This window comes from Eublepharis macularius, chromosome 3, assembly GCF_028583425.1.
Source record: "Eublepharis macularius isolate TG4126 chromosome 3, MPM_Emac_v1.0, whole genome shotgun sequence".
Taxonomy (NCBI): Eukaryota; Metazoa; Chordata; class Lepidosauria; order Squamata; family Eublepharidae; genus Eublepharis; species Eublepharis macularius.
Genome location: NC_072792.1, coordinates 159,963,126 through 159,985,925, shown reverse-complemented (window position 1 = coordinate 159,985,925; position 22,800 = coordinate 159,963,126). Strand labels below are relative to the sequence as shown.

The following is a 22,800-nucleotide window of genomic DNA, read 5'->3' as shown; positions in this document are numbered from 1 at the left end:
TTAAAGCCTTTTTATGGTCTGTGAACAGTTCTTTGAGTATCATTTTCAATCGTCTAACGTTATTTTAAGTTGTTTTTATGTAATCCTCTTGTTTTCGTGCTGCGGTTTTTATGCGCTTGTTTTTATGCGCTTAAAAGTGATTGGGGGGGGGTACCTTTGTGCTATCTGTGTGCTGACCCAAGTGGGTCTCAGGAGAGGCATTATATAAATTTTTCTAAATATTAAAATCAATAACTGTACCTTTCCCAGTGTGATAGTTGATGGCTGCATCAGTTTCCTATACAGGTCTGGGTATGTGTAAAAGACTTAACCTGCACTGTTTTGTTTCCTGGCAGGTTTGCTGTATTAGTGATGTCTGACTTTTTAGGAGATTGGTTACTTGCATAATTAGTCAATGCCAGGATGTTGAAGCGAAGGCCTGGAGAAAAAATATACTGTCCCTTTAACTGATGGTTAACGTGTAAGAATGGTCACGTGAAACTTTTCATGGCCTGGTGGTAAATAACAGCCCATTAAACCTCTATTGAAGGCCAGGGACAGGCAGTTGGCGGCTGTCACCTAAAGTGATGATTGCAGTAGAAGTGGTAGTCACGCGGGGGCACGTATGTATTAAAGGGGTCTCAGTTGAGTTGTAGGGGGCAAAGTCATTCCTGGCCTCAAAATTGATTGTGTAGAATTGTGGCACAGGTGAAGGGGAGACGGAACGCCTGCCTTGGAGCCCACCCTGTGCAATTCTCTTAGACCAGAGAAAGGAGATACAGCGGCATATCCAGTCAAATCTCTGTAGTGGAGGGAAAATCAGAGCAGCTGAAATTCTCCCTCAACTTGAGTAATAAAGGTGCACGAGGCTTGTTGTGTATTGAATTTGGCAACATAGGTAGAGAAGCAGTTATCCAGACCTGTTTATGTGAAGGGATATTTAGTTATATATTTATATCTTCCCTTGATAATATATTTCATGTCATATATCCCACATCTTCACAAAAACTGCCTGTGATTTCCCATGACCTGGTGTCTGTGCTTTTGGGAATTGCTTGTGAAAGGAAATGCTAAGAAATCTGTACAGATAACGCTGCTGTTTTGATACTTATTTGATACTCTGCTTCAGTCGTCTCCAGCTTTGTTGAACCTGTGGGCACTTTTGGAATTTTGGAAATGGCGAATATGTGCCATCACAAAATGGCCGTCATAGCGTCGGGGCCAAATCAGGAGGTTCTAAGCTAAGCATCCTCCTTCAGCGTAGGCAGCTGATTCTGAGTGGATGAACTCTGCAGGAATATGGTCCCTCTTGGGCTCTTCTGAAGTACATCCTGTTCTACTGAAGTGGAAGAAAGCTAGGACTGGCTCTTTGCTTTGAGGAAGCTAGTGGGTGCTAAACCATTGGTGAGCGCATGATGTCCTTGGGCACCACACTGGATATCACTGTTGTACTTTGATCCCAGTCTTCTTTTTGAAACATGGTTAACAGGAGAATAAGCACATTTACTGTGTTTCATATTCTAGGTGGGAGATGAACATATGCGTGACTGTTCATTTTTAAGAGTGTGTCAAGGCCTGCATGGCAAATTTGAAATGTTTGTGTATTTAATGGCTTTGTGGACAAAGTCACCACCACATGGCAGTGATAGTATCTGGCCTAGTGCATCTGCAAATATAACCACTTTTTTGTGGTGATTATTTGCCTGAATAAAATATCAGAAAAGTGTATTGGTGCACTCCCTTGCATTACTGCCATTCAATGCGTAGCAATTACAGAACTGGCCTACAACAGTAATAAAACGTACAGTACAGTGCATGTATAAATTTGGAAACCAAAGTTGTGGAATCAGGATGTGCAGATATCCTACGTATACTTCTGTTACTGTCTTTGGACCTCTGTCTTCTTCTGTTGGCCTGTTAAGTTCATAAGTATAACACTCTGGCTGGCAACTAGTTGCACCAGGAGACCAGTTTAAGGAAGTGATGGAGGGTGGGTCATTGGGATTCTAACTCGTTTGGTACACTGCTAGCAAGTTCCACGACGACAGCCCTCCATAAATGCCGCCCCTTCCTCTGAGTTGGCATCTGGGGACCATATTTGGCAGTTACACTGCTAGTTGCGTCAAAACTGACAGTCCATAAGATTAGAATCCTTGTTTTGAAAAAAAAAGAGTGTTAAAACAATTGTGAAGTGGCTTGAGTTTTTCTCTATTGCTCTATTTTCTACTCAGATTGAATTTTCATTTTAAAATGCTAAAGTGATGTCAGAGAAAGAATTTGCTGAACAGTCTTGGGGCGATCCAAATAACGTTAGAACTCTAGAATGCTGTAGGTTACATCTTTTATTACTGTTTCTGATCTTTCTTCTAACAACTGTACATACTCCTGTTACAAGGTTGCAGCTCTTGAATACAGCAGAGCTCAGAAAATGAGGAAACTTCAAAACTTCATAAATACAAAATCAACAGTTTAGTAGCCATTAAGGAGGTAATTAGAAAGTTTCAGGGGCCATGTAAGTTCATAACTCGTAGAATGAAAGCTAAATTAAATACCTTACTTAATTAGGAGTCTGTGTGCCCTCCGTAATTAGAATTGAGTGGACAAATTACTATTTAAGTCTGAAGTTATTAGATCTGTGTGCAAAATTTACTAAAAACTTTCTATGCATTTTTAGAATGGGAGGATTTGGTGTCTTGTCACATTTTCATCCAGGAGCTCAGAACATTACGCTCCAGTTATTTCTGTTTACTAAGAACAGTCCCTGAAACCTGTCCTAATAAATCACTGTGTCTATTTTGTCTTTTGGGAAGGCTTTTAAAATGTAGCTAGCAAGTGCACGTATGCATTAGGGTGCACTGACTTCCCTTTTTTTTTTCTTCGACCCACGATAGCGGACTAGTAAACAACAACATGATTTTCATCTGACCAATGAGAAGGGCAGTCATTTGGGGTTAAGCATTCTATTAATGATTCTTATTAAATAAATAAATAAATGTGCAGGCAGCTAATGAATATATGCCACTGTAGAGACTGGATATTGCAGAGTAAATGCGTAAAAGTATATGGTGGGGCTCATGGCCTTTTGCAGGGTGTAGCAGTAGAGGAGGGGCCCTCCAGCAGTGATGCTTGTTGTGGGGAAAATGGCTATTGTCAGCATTATTTATTTATTAATCTTGGTTCCTATTCCCAGAATGGGCACGTAGGGAATCAAAATGTTACCCGAATTACAATTAAAGTTAAATAGAATATGTTTCTTGGGCTTTTCAGCTGAGCTGGATTCAGGCATGGTGGGGGAGTACCTCTCCTCTTCCTGCCCTCCCCTTGGCCATGTTGAAAGATGGAGGATGGGTCTGTAAGCTGGGAGAAGCTATGGCAAGCTGTGGCTCAGTGGTAGAGCTGTGAGCTGTGTCTGAGCACAGTAGAGGGTAAAATCGATTCTATCCAGATATGTGTAATGTGGTGTAGTGATAAGGGTGCTGGGCTAGGGTTGGGAGATCCCGGATCAAATCTCCTCTCTACATGGAAGCTTGCCCGATGACCTTAGGTGGATCACTTTCTCTGTCAGTGTAACCTGCCTCAAACGGTGGTTGCTATGAAGATAAAATGGCATTTTTAAAGGTAGAGAATTCCAGGTGTTCTTTTAAAAAATCTGCAGAAGAGTTCCACTGGCTTCTTATAAATATTTGCATTTCAGCCCCCCTGCCCTTTTTTGTAGACTTTAGCAGACAAGTCAACCATAACATTCGGTTGACCTTTATTCATGGAGGACCGTAGATGTGGCATATCTCTGAGTGTGTGAAATTGCTTATACCATCAGACCGTTGTTTATCCTGGCAGGCAGTGACTCTCCAGGGTCTCAGGTGCAGAAAGATATTTTACATCTCCTGTCTGAGATCTTCTAACTGGAGACGCCAATCCATGCAGGCTTTTAAAAATCATGTTTTATATAACAGAATATAATGCCACTAGAGGACAGCAGTAGTTAGCTTTCATTTTTGAAAGGCCATGCTAATGTAGGTTCCCCCCCCCTCTAGTTGAGGGATATGCAGCAAGTTAATACTTCACTTTTTAAATGCTTTCATTGTAGACCTGAGAAGCACCATGTGAATGCCGTGATTTATAATAAAGTGCATTGATACATGATGATGATTGTATCCTGCTGACGGGCAAAATCAACAACTGCCTGTACGTGTGCATTCTATGTTGTAGCCCCCATCTTGTGGAATGGCTTGCCTATTGAGGCTAGAAAGGCTCTCACCCACCTGTTTTTTTTTTGCAAACTAAGCAAAACTGAATTGTTCATGAGGATTTTTTTGCACAGAGTATAGGGCAGTACTGTAACAAAATGATTCTGCTTGGGGTAAAGGGTTAGGGACTGTAGACGATACCCAGGGCTTTTTTTCTGGGAAAAGAGGTGGTAGAACTCAGTGGTGGAACTCAGGACCGCACAATGATGTCACTTTGGGTCACCTGGAACAAGGGGGGAGTTTTTTAAAGTTTAAATCGCCCTCAGCAAAAATGGTCACATGGCTGGTGGCCCCACTGGAGCGGCGCGGAGGGCAATCTAAACTCCCCTCTGTTTGGAGATCGGGGTGGGGCCACCAGTCATGTGACCATTTTCAAGAGGTGGAAAAAAGCCCTGACGATACCATTGTATATAGTTCATATTATCTGCTGCTGTAGTTAGGTTTTTATTATGTAATTTTTGCATAATTTAATATGTCGTGTTTTTAACGTTTGTGCTTCACCACTGTGTCTGATCCCTGGTTGGTTCTACAAGTCAAATCCTATTTCATTGTCTATTGTATATCTCATCCTGTTGGTTGTATTGACTTATTCTGTGTAATCTACCTTGAGTCCCAGTGAGAAAGGTGGACTGCAGTGCAATAGATAAATAATAAACCTGACACTGGCTGTATATAATGCTGTTTTGTAAAATGTTGTTTGCTGCCTGGAGGACTTGATGGATACAATTTTTTTTAAGGTTGCACAGAACAGGGATTGGCTGTGGCTCCTTTTCAGGTTTGTGCTTGAAGGCTAACCTAGGTTTGTTACTGTTGTATGTTGACATGGCCCTTAGAGGCTAATCATCTGCTGAGATGCGTATGCTTCTCTGAGAGTGTGCTCTGGATCAGGGCTCCCATTGCTGGGAGGTAGCCCACCATTGGACTGAAGTCATCAATGGAGACTTCTTTGCACCACAGAAAAGGGCTGGGGGAGAGGTTAGACATCCCTTTGTGGCCAATCCTAAGGCCTGCATAACAGTGTATCATAGCCAGAAACCGTAACAGATTTCTTATTGTGTGTAAAAAGCCACTATGGTATAGTGGTTCGGCTAGGATCCAGAAGAACCAAATCTGAATCCCCACTCTACCATGGAAGCTTCCTGAGTGACCTTGGGTCAGTCACACACAGTCTCAGTCTGACCTCCTTCACAGGATTGTGAGGATAAAACGGAGGAAAAGAGAATTATGTAAGCCACTTTCAGTCCCCTTTGGGGAGAAAGGTGGGGTATAAATGAAGTAAATAAAATCATTTATTGGGCATTTATGCCCCACTTTTCTCCCTTGTGGGGGAACCCAAAGTAGCTTATAACACCATTCTTCCCTCCTTCATTTTATCTTCACAACAGCAGCGCTGTGAGGTAGGTTAGTCTGAGAGAGAGTAACTGACCCAAGATCAAAAAGCGAGCTTCCCTGGCAGAATGGGAGATGCAAATCTGGGTCTCCTAGCCAGACACTATAAACACTGCACCATGCAGAGGCCTTCAGAGCAGTTTTCCAATTTGTCTGTGCACCTATTACACAGAATGCTGGAGAAGCTCTTTGCATCATGAGCTTCTCTTCATCCGTCTCCAGAGAGGATGGAATGGGGATGTTAATGCTCTTGTGCAGTTCCCAAATTGAGAGCATCTCAGCAAGATTTGAAGTGCTGTTGGTGGACATACTCAAGGTAATGTTGCACGAAAGAGTTTCTGTGGCTACTTTAAATTCCCCATAATAACTAATTTCGGTAATGGTATCAATGCTGGACAACGCCCCCCCCCCCCTATTTTAAAGCAAATGGTGTTGGTTCCTGCACACCTAGTACACGAGTCATTTTGTTTTTAACAGTAGTCATTCCATGTCGTTTAACGTTGCAGTGAGCTGGCCAGCCCATGCTTCTGCTTTTGAGGAATGGGTTTCCTAAGGCCTGAAAAAACGGGGTGTTTTTGATAACCCTTATGTAAATGGTATTAGCTTGTCTGCAAGCAAAACCACACAGCTCCTTTAAAGCTCCTGTGGGTAATACTTTCAGCAGCCTTGAGCATCCAAACTAATGAAGTCCAAGCATATAATGCTCAGTAGAACCATAATACATAGAGCTGGACGTTTGTCCACCCTAGGTTTTGAATGCTCAAAGAGCTCATTGTGCTAGTCTGACCGAGCGTTTTAATGTTTATTAGGCAATTACCTGTAATAAAAAAAGCCATTCATACTTGGCAAATTCTTTTCTTTCTTAAAGCGCTGTCGCATGCAGTGCTTTCAAAATGGAGATCACCCATATGAAATAAACAATTTCTGGTTAACTGAAATGGTCCGATAGAAAGACGTAGTCTGATTTGGGCTTTGTGTGTGTGACTTGAAACGTTGGAGACGAGCCATCTGCTGTTAAATGGACTGGATAATTGCCCGGTTGTATTTACATGTGTTTTGCATATTGCCAAAGTTTAGCAATAGCAACTTGGGGAGGATTGTGACAGTTTGAAGTAAGGAGATCTTCAGTTCACACATGCTTCCATTCTGTGCTGGGAGAATGCAAAGCAACTTATGGGGTTTTCTTCCATCAACTTCAGTGAAGCAGGTGGTGTTCCACACTTGCTCAGTCAGTGCGTTGTAATGGGCTGTTTCACAGATGATGGAAGCTATCAGTGCTGTGGTTTTGTTTTTCTGAATGTGACTGCCACCTTGCCACAGGCAGTTGTTGCATATTCTCTCATCTCTGGAGCTCAAAGAAAGATGAGGCTTCTCCCTGGGCCTCAAAGAAGCCCAGATACTAGCGAGCTGATTTCCCAAGGGCCTCATCATAACAGAGATGTGCTCTCCCCACTCGGTTGCTGTGTCTCAGCCTTTTGCTCTTGACACTTGACTTTTCAGAGCTCTTTTTCAGGGCTTCAGGACTGTGAGTTACAATGTCCGGTCCGTCACCTGGCCCCTCACACTCGACAGCCTTTTCCTAAGATTTCAGCGCCTGCCTGCTTGTGATAACTGCTGCACATGAAAATTGGAGATGGGAAGGAACAATCAGCCACCAACTAACTGAATTTCTGTGTTTTGCATATTGAAATTGGCTATGTTAATTTTGTTTATTTTTATTTGTGTGTGTGTGTTGAACAGTCCATCTGTTCAAAGCCATATGATTGCAAATTCACACATTCACGAATGTCTTCTGAAGAAGTGAGCTGTGACTCTTGAAAGCTCATAGCCTACCACACATTTTGTTAGTTTTATAGGTGCTACTGACTCTTACTTTCCAACAAATATCTTGTGGTACAATTCTTGGGGGCATGTGGGAGTGCAGCCATTCAGTGTTATGTCACCAAGAGCCACCCCACAAGTCTTGGGTTCTAGATGCTGAAGAAATGTCAATTAGTTAGAGCTGGAGGGGAAAGCAGGAATTTGCCCCTGCAGTTGAGCAGGACCTTGACCTGGTGTGGGCTTCATACATCTTTACTTAAAAGAGGGTAGCAAGAGTGCTTAAAATAGTCTATTTCAGTGCAGTGATTTTTCTGTTTGACTAGCATGCACTTTTAAATGTGCAATTAACTTTACTTGATAATAGATTGCATCAATGAATTGGTCATATTTGCAGTCTGTAAGTGTTCGTGATTGTTGATGCAAATTGCCAAACTCCCTCTAAGACATTTTAGCTGAAATCTTTTTTTCAGATGAGCAGGCAGATTTTGGAAATTGTGAATGTCAACTTCTTGCCTCTTTACCTTGAGGGCCATTGTGCCTGTCTTCATTTACAGTTCATTTCACCCCTGTTTTTACCAGTGTAGGGATGTCAGTATAGTTTTCCAAAAATGTCAGCTTTATTTTAGCTTCTTTAAAAACTTCCTAGCAAAAATTGGTTTCGTCCAGCTTTAAAACCTAATTCATACAAATGGTGGAATCGAAATGACAAAACAAGACTTTTTGATATAACGCTAAAAGGCTTAATACAGGAAAAATCAAAGCTGGAAGAGGGCTTCCCTTCATGTATTCCTTGGTTTGAGTACTTACAAATTAAACATCTTGCAGAAGACGAAAGCATCAAAACTGCACTAAAGAACCCGCCTACAGACTATGAGAAATTGTTAAGTAAAGATACAGACAAACAGAGGGGTCTAATATCCAAAATCTATCATATCCTACTAGAGACAAAACAGGGAAACAAACCACTTTCCTATCAAAGAATCTGGCAGAAAGAACGTAACATAGATCCCTTCAGCGAGAATTGGAAGGAAATTTGGAAATCACAGAATTTCACCTCTAAAGTCATAAACATTAAAATGCAAACTGTCAAAATATACACACAGTGGTATTTAACACCTGTCAAACTAAATCATATGAATCACTCTTCCTCACCAAATTGTTGGAAACAGTGTGGAGAGCTGGGGACTTCTGCTAACAGTTGGTGGGATTGCAAATTTATCAAAACATTTTGGGAAAAAGTAATCCGTGAAATAGAGTCGATTACTGGTTATGCAATACCTGGAACGGTGGAAGTAATCTTACTGGGCCACTGGAAAGACTCATCAATCCCCCAAACTAGACTTAATTTAATACAATCACTATTAGTGATTGCAAAACTAGTCATAGCATCCAAATGGAACCAAAAACACATACCGACTATCTCTAATTGGCAAGCCCGTATATGGGATCATTTCATAATGGAAAAGCTGTCAGACCAATTGACTCAAAGAGAAAATCAAAACCATAAATCCTACCTCCTAGAACAGTGGTCCCCAGTTTTAGATTATTTAACAAAGGATGATGATAAGATAAATGACAAGTGGAAACAAGACTATTATTACTCTTTAGCGTTCTTATGAATAAGGTGGTTATTACCACAAAGAATAATACTATGAAGTCTTTAATCTGGGCTCCTAAGTCAAGCTAGGGTTTTTCCTTGCATATTATTCCTTGTTTACACAGCTTTTTTATTTGTGTTGAACCATGAGATGGGAGGGATGTTGTTCAAGTTGTTAATTGTTAAATTATAATGTTGCTTATCTGTTATTTTTGTTGAATAAAATATAATTTTCCTAGCGGTACTTAGAGCATTGCTTTGTTGTAGTAAGTGTGGTGTGCACTGTGTTTAATTAACACAATAAATGTAACAAGTTGTTTATGTAAACCAAGAATATGAAATTGGGAGCCCAGGGGACTTCTCCAGTCAATCTAAAAGCATACTCTCATCTGAGCCAGTTTGATGTAGCGGTTAAGAGTGACAGGACTCTAATCTAGAGAACTGGGGTTGATTCTCCTCTCCTCAGCTGGAAGCCAGCTGGGTGACTGTGGGTTAGTCACAGCTCTCTCAGGGCTCTCTCAGCCCCACCCTCCTCACAGGGTGATTGTTGTGAGGATAATAATAACATACCATGTAAACTACTCTGAGTGTAGCATTAAGTTGTCCTGAAGAGCACTATATAAATTGAATGTTATGTTGTTGTTATTGTTTGAACCGTGAGGGAAAAATACAGGAACCATACAAATAGTAGCTCCTGGGGGGCATGGAAATCAGGAGAATGGAAGAAAGGATTTCCATGCATTGATCTGCTCCCAGATGCTTCTTTGAGTTAAAATGGATGACTGCAATAGAGCCTCTGTTTAGTGCCAACTCTTGTGCATCTCAACTGTTCTATCCTTGTGTAAGCAAACAGCCAATACGCATGAGAGAAGATGGAAATCAGATCATTACTATTACTGTTGCTGCTTCTACCACTACTGCTATTGCTATTGATTTTGTTCCTTGATTTAGGTACAAAGAAGGTGGGGAAGCTTTGCTCATACTTCTTCCCTCAGAGGAAAAAGGCATGGCTCAGCAGCTGGTACAGAAGAAGGTTCCAATCAACAACATCAAGTAAGTTCTTCTGCTTTCACATACTTACACTATTTTATATCATTTTATCTCCCTCTCCAGAGGGAATTTACGTTGAACCCCAAATTGCAAGCATGCCATGGAAAATATATCAAAGGCTGTTGTTGAGCCCCAATACCCACGTAAAAGAAGAGTCTTTCTGCTGTGTTTCTGAATGGTTTAAAAACTCTGACTTGGGTACTGGCCACTCTCTCCTGGGGGTGGTAATTCGGCCTTATTTTCACTCTAAGGTATGGTTGGAGTATCTAAGCACAAACTGTAGAGATGCAGCAGATACGCCTTTCCACAGGTGAGATTTTGTATCTCTGAATGAGTTACTGCTCTCAGAGGCACACCCTGTACAGTGAAATGCACAAACTCAAGGAGAGGTTAAATTTTACTCTTTGTGATTCTCAAAGTATACGGTTTGGGGACAGTTCTACTTCAGGACAAAAGTGTGTTGTGTGACTATTAGAAGCCTGGTATAATATGATCGTATGCTGCAGTATTAAATTGCTAATTAGAAATATGGCTGCATAAGGTCTCTGGAAGGATGTCTTTAGTCCTTTTCCTCAGAGATAAGTTCAGTTGAGTGCACCAGTACTCTCCTTTCTTTTTTTGTTTTATATCTGTTTTATATCTTCATGCATACAAACCCAATTAACGTTTGGTGCCTGATATCACAGTCACTTGATATATGCTGAAATTGGTTCATATGGTCTTAGTGAAGTAGCTGTGGTAATGTTTACAATGCTTTTTCAAATCATGGAAGATAAACTGGGGGTGCAATTAAGCTTGCGGTTCTTTGTAAATGCCTTTTTCTCTCTTTTCTTAAAGAGATATAGCGACTTGCAATGGTGGTTTTAAAAAGCAGAGAAACAGTTTGCTGTAGAAAGGAGCTCATTTTGCATTGGATGGGCAAATGGCTTTTGCACCCAGGAGCATTGCACCCAGATGCCTGCTAGAACCCTTTTTCCTTTTCCAATTTACATGAAGAGAAGGTTTTTACTCTTTTCTGTTGATGTTGGCATTCCAACTGATCTTTTTATATTGAAAAGGCAAAAGAGAGTAATAAGGCCCTTCCATATAATATAATGTATCCTTTAGTATATTACCAAAGCAACATATGAGGCCAGACTGTATTAGTTTCAGCAGCATTGTTGCACATGTACTTTTAGACTATTATGTAGCCCCTATAGTTTGAGGAGGTTTCTTATTACATGATTAAATAAAGCCCCCAGAGATGGAGCTTTCTCTGTTACAGAGCTCATACGGAGAATTCCTTGGTTCTTGTTCACTTGGATGCCTATCCTTCTGAATCGAATATGGCTTTATTTTCGCAGCTCGTCATGATAGGTGATAGTTGTACCGTCAATTTTGTGTGTGTGTGTGTGATTGCTCGTACAATTGTTGCTGTTTGGTTGGATTTTCTGCTGTGACTAGCGGAGAAGCCGTGATGAATTGCAGTAGAAGCGAATTATGAAATCTTCAGCTCTCGAGAGCTCTCCCATAAGCATTTTCTAAACTCTCAGTGGCTTAAGCAGGCCAGCCCCCCTCTCCTTTAACTGCTTCTCAGTTGCTCTCATCATCCCTTGCTCCTGGGGCATATTTTGTCCTCATCAGATTACTTGAGTTTTTTTTTTTAGTCGATTTACAAAAGCATATTTTTTTACATACCTAGGGGAGTCCCTTGAGTATGTTGCTACCATGTTTGTATGTGGCTTGCTGCTGTGATTGTAATGAAGGCCAGCCACTTTACAGTTAGATCGAATGCTTTTAATACTGATAGTCTTTTATTATTGCTGACTTTACTGGCGTTATTGTAATTATATGGGCATTTTTGTGAGGCATGGTATAACTGTCTTCAATTAGTAAAGTCCTTAAACATTTTTTCTGTATACATGACTCAGAGTTGCTTATTGTCACTGAAATCCCAAAGGTAATGCTCCGCAGCTGAGAGAAACCATGGAAGGTAAATATTGTTCAAGGCTAAAATGAGGCAGTCAGATGTTGACACAGATATGTCATAAACTTGTCCCATGATCTTGTGGTGGTGTCACTTAATCTTCATATCTGTCTGTTCTACCTGTTTGTGAAACCAGTTAGGCTGAAATGCCTCAGGCTTTGGAATTTCCCAAGGAGAGCCTTATTTAAGCACTTTAAAAAAATCTTCTACAGTTCTCTCTGGAGAGATACCGTGTCAATGTGAAGTATTATTGCTGTATATTTTAGTTCCCTCTTCAGTAAGCTCAATTTTCCACCTTTTTTTTATAAGCTCAAGAAGCAATTTAGTGTTAATTGTGTGGCTTTACCTTGAAGAATCATCCAGTATAAACTGTTCTTTGGATGAAAGGTCCAAGCTTCTGTTTGCTTTTCCTGCATTATTCATTTGAGGAGACCGGTCTTCATGCCTGACATGATTTCAGCTGAATCCTGTTCAGAGGAGCAGGCAGTAGCTTTTATCTGTTTAAAATAATACAGAGAAAATGAAAAATTGCTCCTGTGAACTGGATACAGGGCTTTGGAATCCTTTAGGAGAAGAAAAACAGTTAGATCCTACCATTTTGTTCTTTTGTCATGTTCCTATCATTTTGTTCTATCTACATGTTCCTCTGGCGCATAGTGTCTTTGATTCAAAGTGTTTAGTGCAGCTGGATTGTGTAGATGTCAACAGAACAAAATTATAGAAATTAACTAAGTGCACATGTGAGCTCATAAAGCTGCCATACTGAGTCACACCATTCAGGGTCAGTATTGTCTGTTCTGACAGCCTGCAGGTCTCCATGGTCTCAGGTGGAGGTCTTTAACATCACTTACTACTTGATCCTTGTAAGTGGAGATTCCGGGGCTTGAACCTCCCAAGCACAGCTCATGGCCTCTTTCCCCCAAAATTAGGCTAGGTCTTGAACTCACTTATAGGTCTTGAACTCATGACCGTAAGGATTTTAAGAAAGGGATGTAGTCTCTGCACCACCATTCAGCTTTCCTCCTCTTTGCGTTCTCTCTCTCTTCCAGAATCAACCCCGAGAAGCTTGTAGACGTCCAAAAGAAGATGCAGTCCTCTTTAGCTCAAGATCAGGGGTTGAAAGAGAAAGCACAAAGGGTAAGTTACAAATTCAACTGCACTCTAATGACGTGTTTGGCATAGTGTGGTATGTTTCTTAAAATAGTAAACTTAATTAGATTTTTAATTTCTATCCCAGTCTTTCTCATCTGTATTTGAGAGTGTTTAACAGTAGACTTAGAACTTCTAAGGCACATTTGGATTCTCAAATTCATTAAGTTGTATAGCCTAAAGGTAAAATTCAATGCCGGTAGGAAATTTACTTCCTTCTTTCAGGAGCTGTGGCAAGTTTAATCTACTCTGTTATCTTTTTCACTGTGTAAAATGGGATTGCTTTCTTTTTAAATTAAAGAACGTTTATCAGGGGTCATAAATTCTGCACAGTACTCCCTACTAGTACACGTCTTCACATTCCTTGTCAGAGTACATTAATCAAATTTGCCAGATGGCTTTAATTCTATCTTCTGGGGCATAGCTCAAAAAGTAGATGAGGAGGTAAAACGTTGGGACTGCAGTTAGGGGAACTGCATGTGTTCCCATGAAAAACTAGTGAAGAAGGCACAGATCTCATCTAGGACTTCGCTGGCTGCAGAAAGGGACAATTTTCACTGATTTCCTCACCTCCCTCAGTAGCCAAAATGCTCCCCAAAATGTTCTTCTTTAGGGGTGAGGGAACGTGTTCCTGAACAATGCTCATCCTGTTGCAGGAGGGGCAAATTGGCTAAGATGTCCCCCACTCAATAGAAATTCTAGGCAGGATCCAAACTGTTGATTTGTCTTTATTGAGCATGTAGCTCCCCTTCACCTGCAGCATGAAGTAGGCATGGTAGCCTGCAGCATGAAGTGGGCATAGTCCAAGAGCAATTTACTGTCTCAGTGGAGCCTGACATAAGAACTGAAGAATGTGTGAGTAATATATTGATAAGAACCTGTAACACTTTGTTGGCTTAACAGTATTGCTAGTCTTTCCAATGGCTGCTCACATTGTGTGGAATCCTGACTATATTTTTTGCGAATGGAAGGGGAGGTATAACTTTTACCAGTTCCTCCTTCCTGCTGTAGATGCCCAGTTTCCCCCACGTGCCGTTCCTGAATGTCTCCTGTTTCCTAAGAGCAGCGTTTTGCTGAGATCAGTGAGCTGCAGTGGGAGGCAGGAAAGTTCTCTTCTGCTGATGGAAGACTCTTCTGCTAGTGGAAAATTTTGTCTGGATCCATTCATTTTTGACAGAGTCACTGTAGAGTAACTTTTGCCTGATACTATTCCTTAGCGGACATTTCTTTGTTTCTGAATGCACTTTGCCACTTGACGAAAGCTGTTACATGTGCGTGCGTGCATGAGAAATCTTATCATTCGGAGGTTCATTCAGGAGAAGTGTTGGGAGCCAATGTAATAAAGGGAACATTGAATTTCGTGGAGATCTGAGTTTCAAATCCCCATTCAACAATGAAATTGCTAGGTAATCATGGATCAATCACTATCTCTTCGCCTATGAAGCCCTAGAGAGTTGCTTTGAAGGTAAAGATGAAAGAATCTGTATCTGTGCTAAACTTGGAGAAAGAACCAGGAGCAGAAGACCTGCATGATAGGCATCAAGGCCCTCAAGTCTCACATAATGGCAACCAAGGCAGTAGCAAAAACACTCAAAACATCGCTTGGACTTAATGGCCTTGAAAAAATGATGGTCGACAAGGATGGGGATGTGACAGTGATGGTGCTACCATTTTGGGCATGAAATTAGAAACAAATGTTCCTCATTCAGATATAATAAATTAGAAACATAAAAATGTTCTGCACACAGAAGCAGATAATAAAAACAGTGGTGTTTGACTTGACCATGCCTAACTGCAGTGTTTGACTTTACCTCTCTGATTACTTACCGTGATTCTGTAAAATTTCTTTGACTGTTGACCAGCTCTTTTGCAAATTTCTGCAATCGATAGTTTGATATTATAACTCACCGCAAGAAATAATGACAGGGCAATAGAGAAATTCTCTTGCTTCTGCTCCAGTCTAGGAAATTGGGTTAATAATGATGGTGATGTGACAGATGAATTTGCTAGGTCAGGACAATTTACACATGTAAAATAATAATATCTCTAAAGATGATGTTGCCTTTGTGACAAGTGCCAGATTGCACACTAGATTGAAAGCCCTGTATTTATGGCCTTACTAGAATTTAATGAGGGATAGCAGGTGCTTCCTTGACAATGCACACTTTCAAAGGTTCCATTTCAGCCTGGATGCTTCTTGCAAAACCTACAGTTGTATTTTGTCGATTTTTAAATGATTTCCCCCCACCCGTTCCATTTTTAAAAACTATGAAGTGCATTTTTTTTGATGTTTCAAGGTTGCGATGGAATGAGTTCAAACAAGGGCTGTTGTCACAGTTGACAGACCTTGTTATGAACATATGAACATGCCTTGTAAATCCAGGTTTTATTGTTGTATTTAAAAAATAGCTTTTATTGCAGCACAATACAAATGTGAAATTACAATCTGCTTCCTTTTCATTGAAGACTTGAAGAGGGCTCATGTACAGTTTCAAAATGTTTAAAGAAAGGCATCTAACTTTTTGGGTAGGATCTAGTTGATGGCACCAGCTCATATTTTTACTCAAGCATTCACAGGCAATCTGGACCATGCTGATGTCTGCTTCTGTTTTCTGAACTTTAAGGAGTCCCTGTTTGCTTATCTTAAAGTTGGCTGCAAGCCTGTGAGTCTCTAGCATGGATGCTGAAAATTGCCATATGCAGCTGGTTGGATGGGGTTTGTTTGCTTGTCCAGCAGTCTATTCCTTCGCATCATATGGGCAAGCTATGGATGTGTTTAAAAACAATTATAAGTGTTACAGGAGACCACTGTAATGGCAGTGGTGGGTACGGGAACATGCATGACTTTGTAATGCAAGTTTTTGGTAGCCAGTCTTTGCAGCCATATGACTTTGTTCTTTTTAAAAAAGGAACATAGCTTTCTCCAGTTCTGGGAAAAAAGCCATCTCTCCCAATTAAGAAGCTGTTGGTTTGACTCCATTCATAATTAGTGTTGTACATTTATGAACAGTACTTTACAGTGTTTAAGCAAACCTCTGTATAGCAGACTGAAAATGGGAGCATTTTTAATGACCATAAGGGCTATCGCCGGGCTGTGAGGATGCTGTTGCCATGTCCCTTCCCTGCCCTGACCACCTGACTGCTCCAAATCAGTGTGGGTTGGCCAACATCAAGAACAAACCAAGGGGCTGCAGTCTGGAGAGAAAAGTAAGTTTTAGTGCATATATGTGCATGCAAGGAACTACTTGAGCCCAAGTAATACGAAGCTGGCACTGCCCCATCTGGAAGTGGGCCATAGGATTACATACTCTTTTCCTTGAAACATAGTTTTTCCTTGTGCCTTAAGTGTGGTTGAGGAATGTGTCCATACTAATGTGCTGCAATTAACCAGCTAGTTAAAGAATGCTGATTTTATGGAGGACTTGTTTAGCCTTAAGCATGGACAAAACTGGTGCATTTGTGCCAGCCCCCCCACCCCCACTACAATTAAGACTAGGAAATGGGTTCCTCAAGGAAAATGTGTGATCCTGTGGTGCTGCTCCCCGGTCTCTTAAGCTATGGTTAAGAGAGGCCTATGGTGGAATAATTTTGTGTTCTCTACATCTTGCAAGTTTCTCTTGCGCAAGAATGATAGTGTGGCAAGAAAAGGAATATTTACTGCTTCTTCTGGATCTCTTGTATCTGTGACAGCCCTAGATATTAAAGTCATACATATCCATCACTTTGTCGTCGGACCCTGCGGCATTGTTAGAGATATTGCAGTGGAATAGCCAAATTGAATTTTGAATTCAATCAAGCTTTATTGCTTCAACTTTGGTTATAGCAGGCGCATTAAACACACAAACACATACTTTATTGTGTACGCATGTCTTGAAAAAATAGTGTCTAATCACCATACCATGAAAATACAAATGTTTCTGTTTATTTTTAAACAATAGTATAGCATTAAGTTTACAATACCAGTTGATTGAAGTATATTCATAACTCAATACCAACACACTCATTTATGATAGTACACTTTTAGAGTCTGCCTAAAATAATTTTGAGACAGCAACAGCATCAAAATGGAAATGCAACCCAGATCTTAGGTACATATCAAGCTACCTTATACAGATTCTTACTGGGTCATCTAATCAAGTTTTAGCTGTTGCAACTGGCCGTTGGACTTTCAAGGTCCTGGCCAGAGGTCTTCTTTCCATGATCTTGTTACTGGATGTATTGGGGACTGCATTTTGAAATGTCTTACCGAGGTGTAGCCGCTCCCTGAAAATTTATAGGGCTTTAGAAATAGTGTTATTGTGGGGTAAACAATATGTAATAACTCTTAAATGCAACATTTTTAGAACAAATGATGCTATTGAAGCATTTGAGAGTGAATGTGGTATAGTAGTTGTATGGCGAGATCCCATCTCTGGAACTTGAAACTAGAGATTTAAATTTCAAACCCTACAAATTTCTTTTGTTTTTTCTTCCCATTCTTTTATTTTTATAAATGAGGCTTTGGGGACTACTTAGTCTTCTAGTTTTCAACAAAGGGCTTGAACTTAGGGTTAGGAGTGTGCACCCCCAAAAAATCCAGTCAATCTGATTTTTTTTACTGAATTTGAGAAAAAATCCCCCAAATTCTGAATTGATTCTTTTATTTGGTTCAGTGAGTCTTTAGAGGACAGTCAGGAGTGAGTCCCCTGAAAATTTGGTGGAGTTTGCACAAAAAATGCCACTGCCAGTCCCTGGATAGTGCCTAGATATTTTTCCCCATGGGGAATAATGGGAAATGGGTGGGGGCACCTTCTTTGGGGGCCCATAAAACTGGCCCCTGGTGTCCAATCTTCATGAAACTTTGGGAGTCTTTAGAGAACAGCTGGGATGAGATTCCCTCCAAATTAGGTGACGTTTGGTTGAAAAATGATCCCTCCATCTCATGGGATAGCTCCCAGAGTGATTTTCCCATAGGAAACAAATGGCGGAATTGTACTGATTTTTATTTTTGAACATTTCGTGAATATGCGAAATACTTGATTTTTTATTCAGAATACCTGGATTTTATTTTATCAGCCAATATTTGTTATTTTAATCTGAATTCTGAACCGAACTACACATCTCTACTTAGGGTGTCACCCAATTTTCTTTTGGCCTTTTATGAGGTGATTATACGCTCGCAAAAACCACGTAGTAGGTTTGATTAAAACAACTAAGAAACAGGTTTATTTCAGTGGTATATGCCACCTGGTTGCTTCTTTGTTTTCTTTTTCTTCAGACTTCTCAGTATTACAGTAACAAAGTTACTGGACATCTGGAGCCTGAGAAAGAGTAGCAGCTACGAAGCAGGTTTCTTGTAACATGGAACAGAAAGGCTTTTAACTGTTTTTGTCAGGAACAGCACCCAAACCCAACTTATCTTCAGTCCCTAGAGGATTCCTTGTGTAACCACAAGACCTCCTAACCCCTTTCCTACCAAAATCCAGCAACCCGCGACTTTGTCAGTTGGTCAGCAGTTAAACCTGCAAGCTCCTCCTCTTCTCCCCTTTTCAAAATTCCAGTCCATCCTTTGAAAATTGGCTGAGGCTTCTAAAGGGTGGAACTTGAAACCATCTCTCACATCTTGGTCTGGTCACATACTCCCAGCTTCAGCTGTCTCACAAGGATTTTATGAGGATAAAATGGAGGAGGAGAACCTTGTAAACTGCTTTGGGTTCCCATAGGGAAGAAAGCTGGGGTATAAATTAAGTAAATAAAAGTAGATAAAAGACATGCCAGTTCTCTAGTGTTAGTTTCCGTTTTGTAGTCTTGTGTCACGATTTGGCTTCTCTTTTGGCTGTGAGAAAGATAACAGCATTTATGCATGCCCAAGGGAAAACTGGAAACTATCACTCAGGTTTTTTTGGGTAGCACACAGCTTGTTTCAAAAGTAATACCAAATTCTGGTTTGTTGCTATACGAATGAGCCTGAGAGATATTTGGGTTTGTGAAACAATTAGGTATTTCTGAGTTTCCCTGCAAACTGTAGATTACCATTAAACCTGAACAAGAAAACTGTGATCTGAGCTTGCCCTGCAAACCATTTATTTCAAACAGTGGCACCTTCCACATTCATTCTTGTGATGTCAGATCAATCCATTGTCTTGCAGTATGTATTTTTGTTGGTAATATAGCTGACCCCCACACATCTTTGGCTGTTACTTAAGATTCTTGCTATGTGTTGTTAAATGTTTGACCCTGAATTTCAGCAGTTCAATTGCAGCAGTTGTTTCAGTGAGTTGTTACTTGTCCATGCTATAAACAGCACATAGCTGCAGCAGATGCTGATCATTATGTGCAAGCCAAAGTAATTAACGCGACCGATGCAACATGCACACAGAATGGATTTTTCTACAGCTCAAGTTAAAGAATGTGTACATGTGCCAGAACAAAAGCCATAAGAGTTATTTTAAATAACCCAATCACCTAGTATTTTTTTACTCTTTTTTTTAAAAAAAAAAAGATTGAAAAATGTAATGTTAAGTAATAGATTTTCCATAAGGGATTTTGGGAAAATGAGATGAAATGAGAATTCCAAAAATGGATCAGTAAATATTCCTATAAAACTATTTTTTCTCCCCTGTACTTCCCAAAACAAAAATTACAGAACAGTGCAGTGGAAACATAAACAGTATGATTTAATGAATGATACACTTGAGTTACCAGCCAAACGAAAGGGCATGCTGGTAGCAGCAGGTTATTCCATTTTATAGGAGTGATTTTCCAGTGTTTTATTGCAACCTGGGTAATATGAAACTTCACGCTAAAGCTGTTTGTACAGTTGCTTGTGCTGTTGTTTCAGTAGCTGGGTTTTAAGGGCAAGAGAATCCCATACCAGCAGTTCTATTAAGTGTTTAAAAATGGTTTTCAAGGATAAAGCAAACAGCTTCAATTTTAAGAAATATGGAAGAAGGAAGGTCATTTTGAAAGGCAATGGGAGAAGCACCCCCCCCCAAAAAGTTCAGTGGGTGTTATGTGGGAGGTATTTAGCATTATGAAATAACTAGAATTGCTAAAGAAACTTTGGAATACTGAAAGTACATTCTGGCGGCACCCCTGTGTATGGTTGCCTGGCAGTAGGTCCTGTTTAGTATCTGTGGAGCTTAATCTCAAGTAAGACTGTGTGCAATTGCAGGCAGAGAATGTGTGCAATTGCAAACAGAGTTTAAAAATACTGGATTGGGTAATCATAATTGTAGCTGAGCAATTTCTCTGAGGTAACTTTGGGTTTTATTATAAACAATGGTCATTCCTCATTTATTTTTCCCTTCGCCAGTTTGAATAAGAAATCACACATGGCTGTGGTCATTAATTTAAAAAAAGAAGAAGCAAAACCTCTATGCTGTTATTGGAACAGTCATATTGCTAGCTGTCAGGGCTAGGCCAGGCCTATTAACATTATACCTGAATCTAGTATTGTATTATATTGTCTCTGAGGTCAGCAGCGTGAGCCATAAACATAAGAGAGCCTGAAACTTAGGAAGTAGCAGGGACCAAAGAAAAGCAGAAGACAGGGAATCTAATATGCACCTTGAGCCAATCCAGAGACCTCATTCTGCTAGCCAATTGGAGGGGCTGCTAGTCTTATTTTGATGTGTTGGAGGCTTTTTTCCTTGTACGATGTTGTAAAAACCTTTATGAGTTTGAGGTAGCTTATACAATCTCCTACTATATAAAAGAGTAAGCGTGTTCCAGATGACTCACTTCTTTCCCTGGTGTGCTGCTGCAGAGGGAAGCCCAGGCAAGGCAGCCTATTCCTCCAGAGAATGTACCGCAGTAGGAATCAGGTGCAGAGCAGGTGACAATCCTTGCCCCCCTTCACTGGCTGGAATCAGGTGCGGAGCAGGGGGCAATGCCGGTTCCTCTTCACTGAGCTGGGATCAAGAGCGAAGCAGGTGGCTATGCCTGCCCCCCTTTACCTTGCCGAGAACAGGAGCGGACCATGAGGCAATGCCCACCGTCCCTTCATCTGGCTGGGACCAGGCGCGGAGCAGGAGTTAATGCACTCCCCCTCTTCATCCTACCGGGATCAGGTGTGGGGCAGGTGACAGTGCCCGCCCCCACCATCACCTGGCAGGGATCAGGAGCGGAGGAAGTGGCAATGACCGCCCTCTGCCTTCACCTGGCCCGGATCAGGCGTGGAGCAGGAGGCAATCCCCCCCCCCAAGCCGGGATCAGTCATGGAGGAGTATGCAATGTCCGCCTGCCTGCCCTGCCCTTTCTAGAGCCCATTGTAGTTTTTCCCACAACGAGCTTTGTTGCTAGTTAAGTATAAAATTGCTTTTTCTCTAGCTGAAGCAAGGTTTTGTTTTTTATTGGCAATTTCCCTGGTTTTAGATGCCCTTTGGGCATCTGCTTCAGTTCAACTCATAATTTAATTCAGATTTTTCAGGTCATAGCTTTCATATTTGTGCTTCAGCTGTGTTAGTTTAAGTTGTAGTCAGGAAAAAGAGGGCTGCACCAATAAGGTCCGGTAAGAAGACTGTACTCTTTTTTCCCTCTTACTAGCTTAAGTTGTAACTTGTAGAGTTCAGAAGATGCAACTTCCCCCAAAGCCTGAGATATCGCAAATGTTATAATGGCGGGGATGTGGTAGGGGAGGTGATATGATCTCTTGATTTTGACACTGGCAATCGTTAGGAACAACTAAAAGGTGATCTTTTTAAATCTTAATTCGTTTTAACTAAAATACAGAGCACAGATTTGAGTTATTCAACATTGTGGATCACTTTGCCTGTTTTAGATTCAAGAGAGAGCCTCTTTTTAATGTTCAAAGTAAATTTTTTCCTTTTTCCCCCTTTAGTGTTTTGTTTCCTATCTACGATCCGTCTACCTAATGAAGAACAAAGAAGTATTTGATGTATTCAAGCTACCTGTGACTGAATATGCCCTGTAAGTGCTATTATCTTTAATCATCACAAATGCTGAAAGTGCTGTGTAAAAGGCTGTGGGAGGTTTTTTTGCCGATGTCTTTTGAACTGCACAAACAATAGCTGCTCTATTTCCAGTTGTACATGACAACATTCTTTTTAGAAATTTGTATGTATGATGCACCTATAAATATAGCTTCTTAAGGTATAGATATTGGCAAACCATAGAAAACATCAGTAAATTAATACATAATTATACTCTGCTACCTTTTAACCCCAACTGCCATACACAATAGCTCTGTACTATTTTTTGAAGTTTTTTAAAGTCCACTCAGCCATCATTTACAAAGATTAAAGCCATTCTAACACTACAGTGTTAATTCTGTGTTGGAAATAGGCTGCTGGTAGTCTGGGGGCCAAGCAAGACTCTCAGAGTCTTTCCATCTGTGTCCCTGCTTCCCGAGGCTGATTGCAAAGGCCAGCCTTCCCTACAACACTGTTGACAGGATCTTTAATTCCTTTTCTTCCAACAGGGAATGCAAAAGAGGCTTTCGAAGAGCTTTTCCCTATTAGATGCTGCAAGCACACATTTCTGTGTACCAAAGGAGGTGGGCTCCCATTAGACCGGGTGATGTGGCCTGTCTCCACACATTCTGCGTTAGTGTTAAATACAACCACATTAACACATTAGTGTTAAATACATCCACAACAAAC

General features: G+C 40.7%; 1 protein-coding gene across 1 annotated transcript in view; it reads left to right on the top strand.

The window, feature by feature from the left end:
- DDX10 (DEAD-box helicase 10) overlaps positions 1 to 22,800 on the top strand; it is a 242,076-nt gene that overhangs the window by 32,978 nt on the left and 186,298 nt on the right. Inside the window, exons 10-12 of the mRNA XM_054974856.1 lie at positions 9,985 to 10,086; positions 13,099 to 13,186; positions 22,020 to 22,108. Of these exons, the coding sequence (XP_054830831.1) occupies positions 9,985 to 10,086; positions 13,099 to 13,186; positions 22,020 to 22,108 (279 nt within the window). The remainder of the gene's footprint in view (positions 1 to 9,984; positions 10,087 to 13,098; positions 13,187 to 22,019; positions 22,109 to 22,800) is intronic.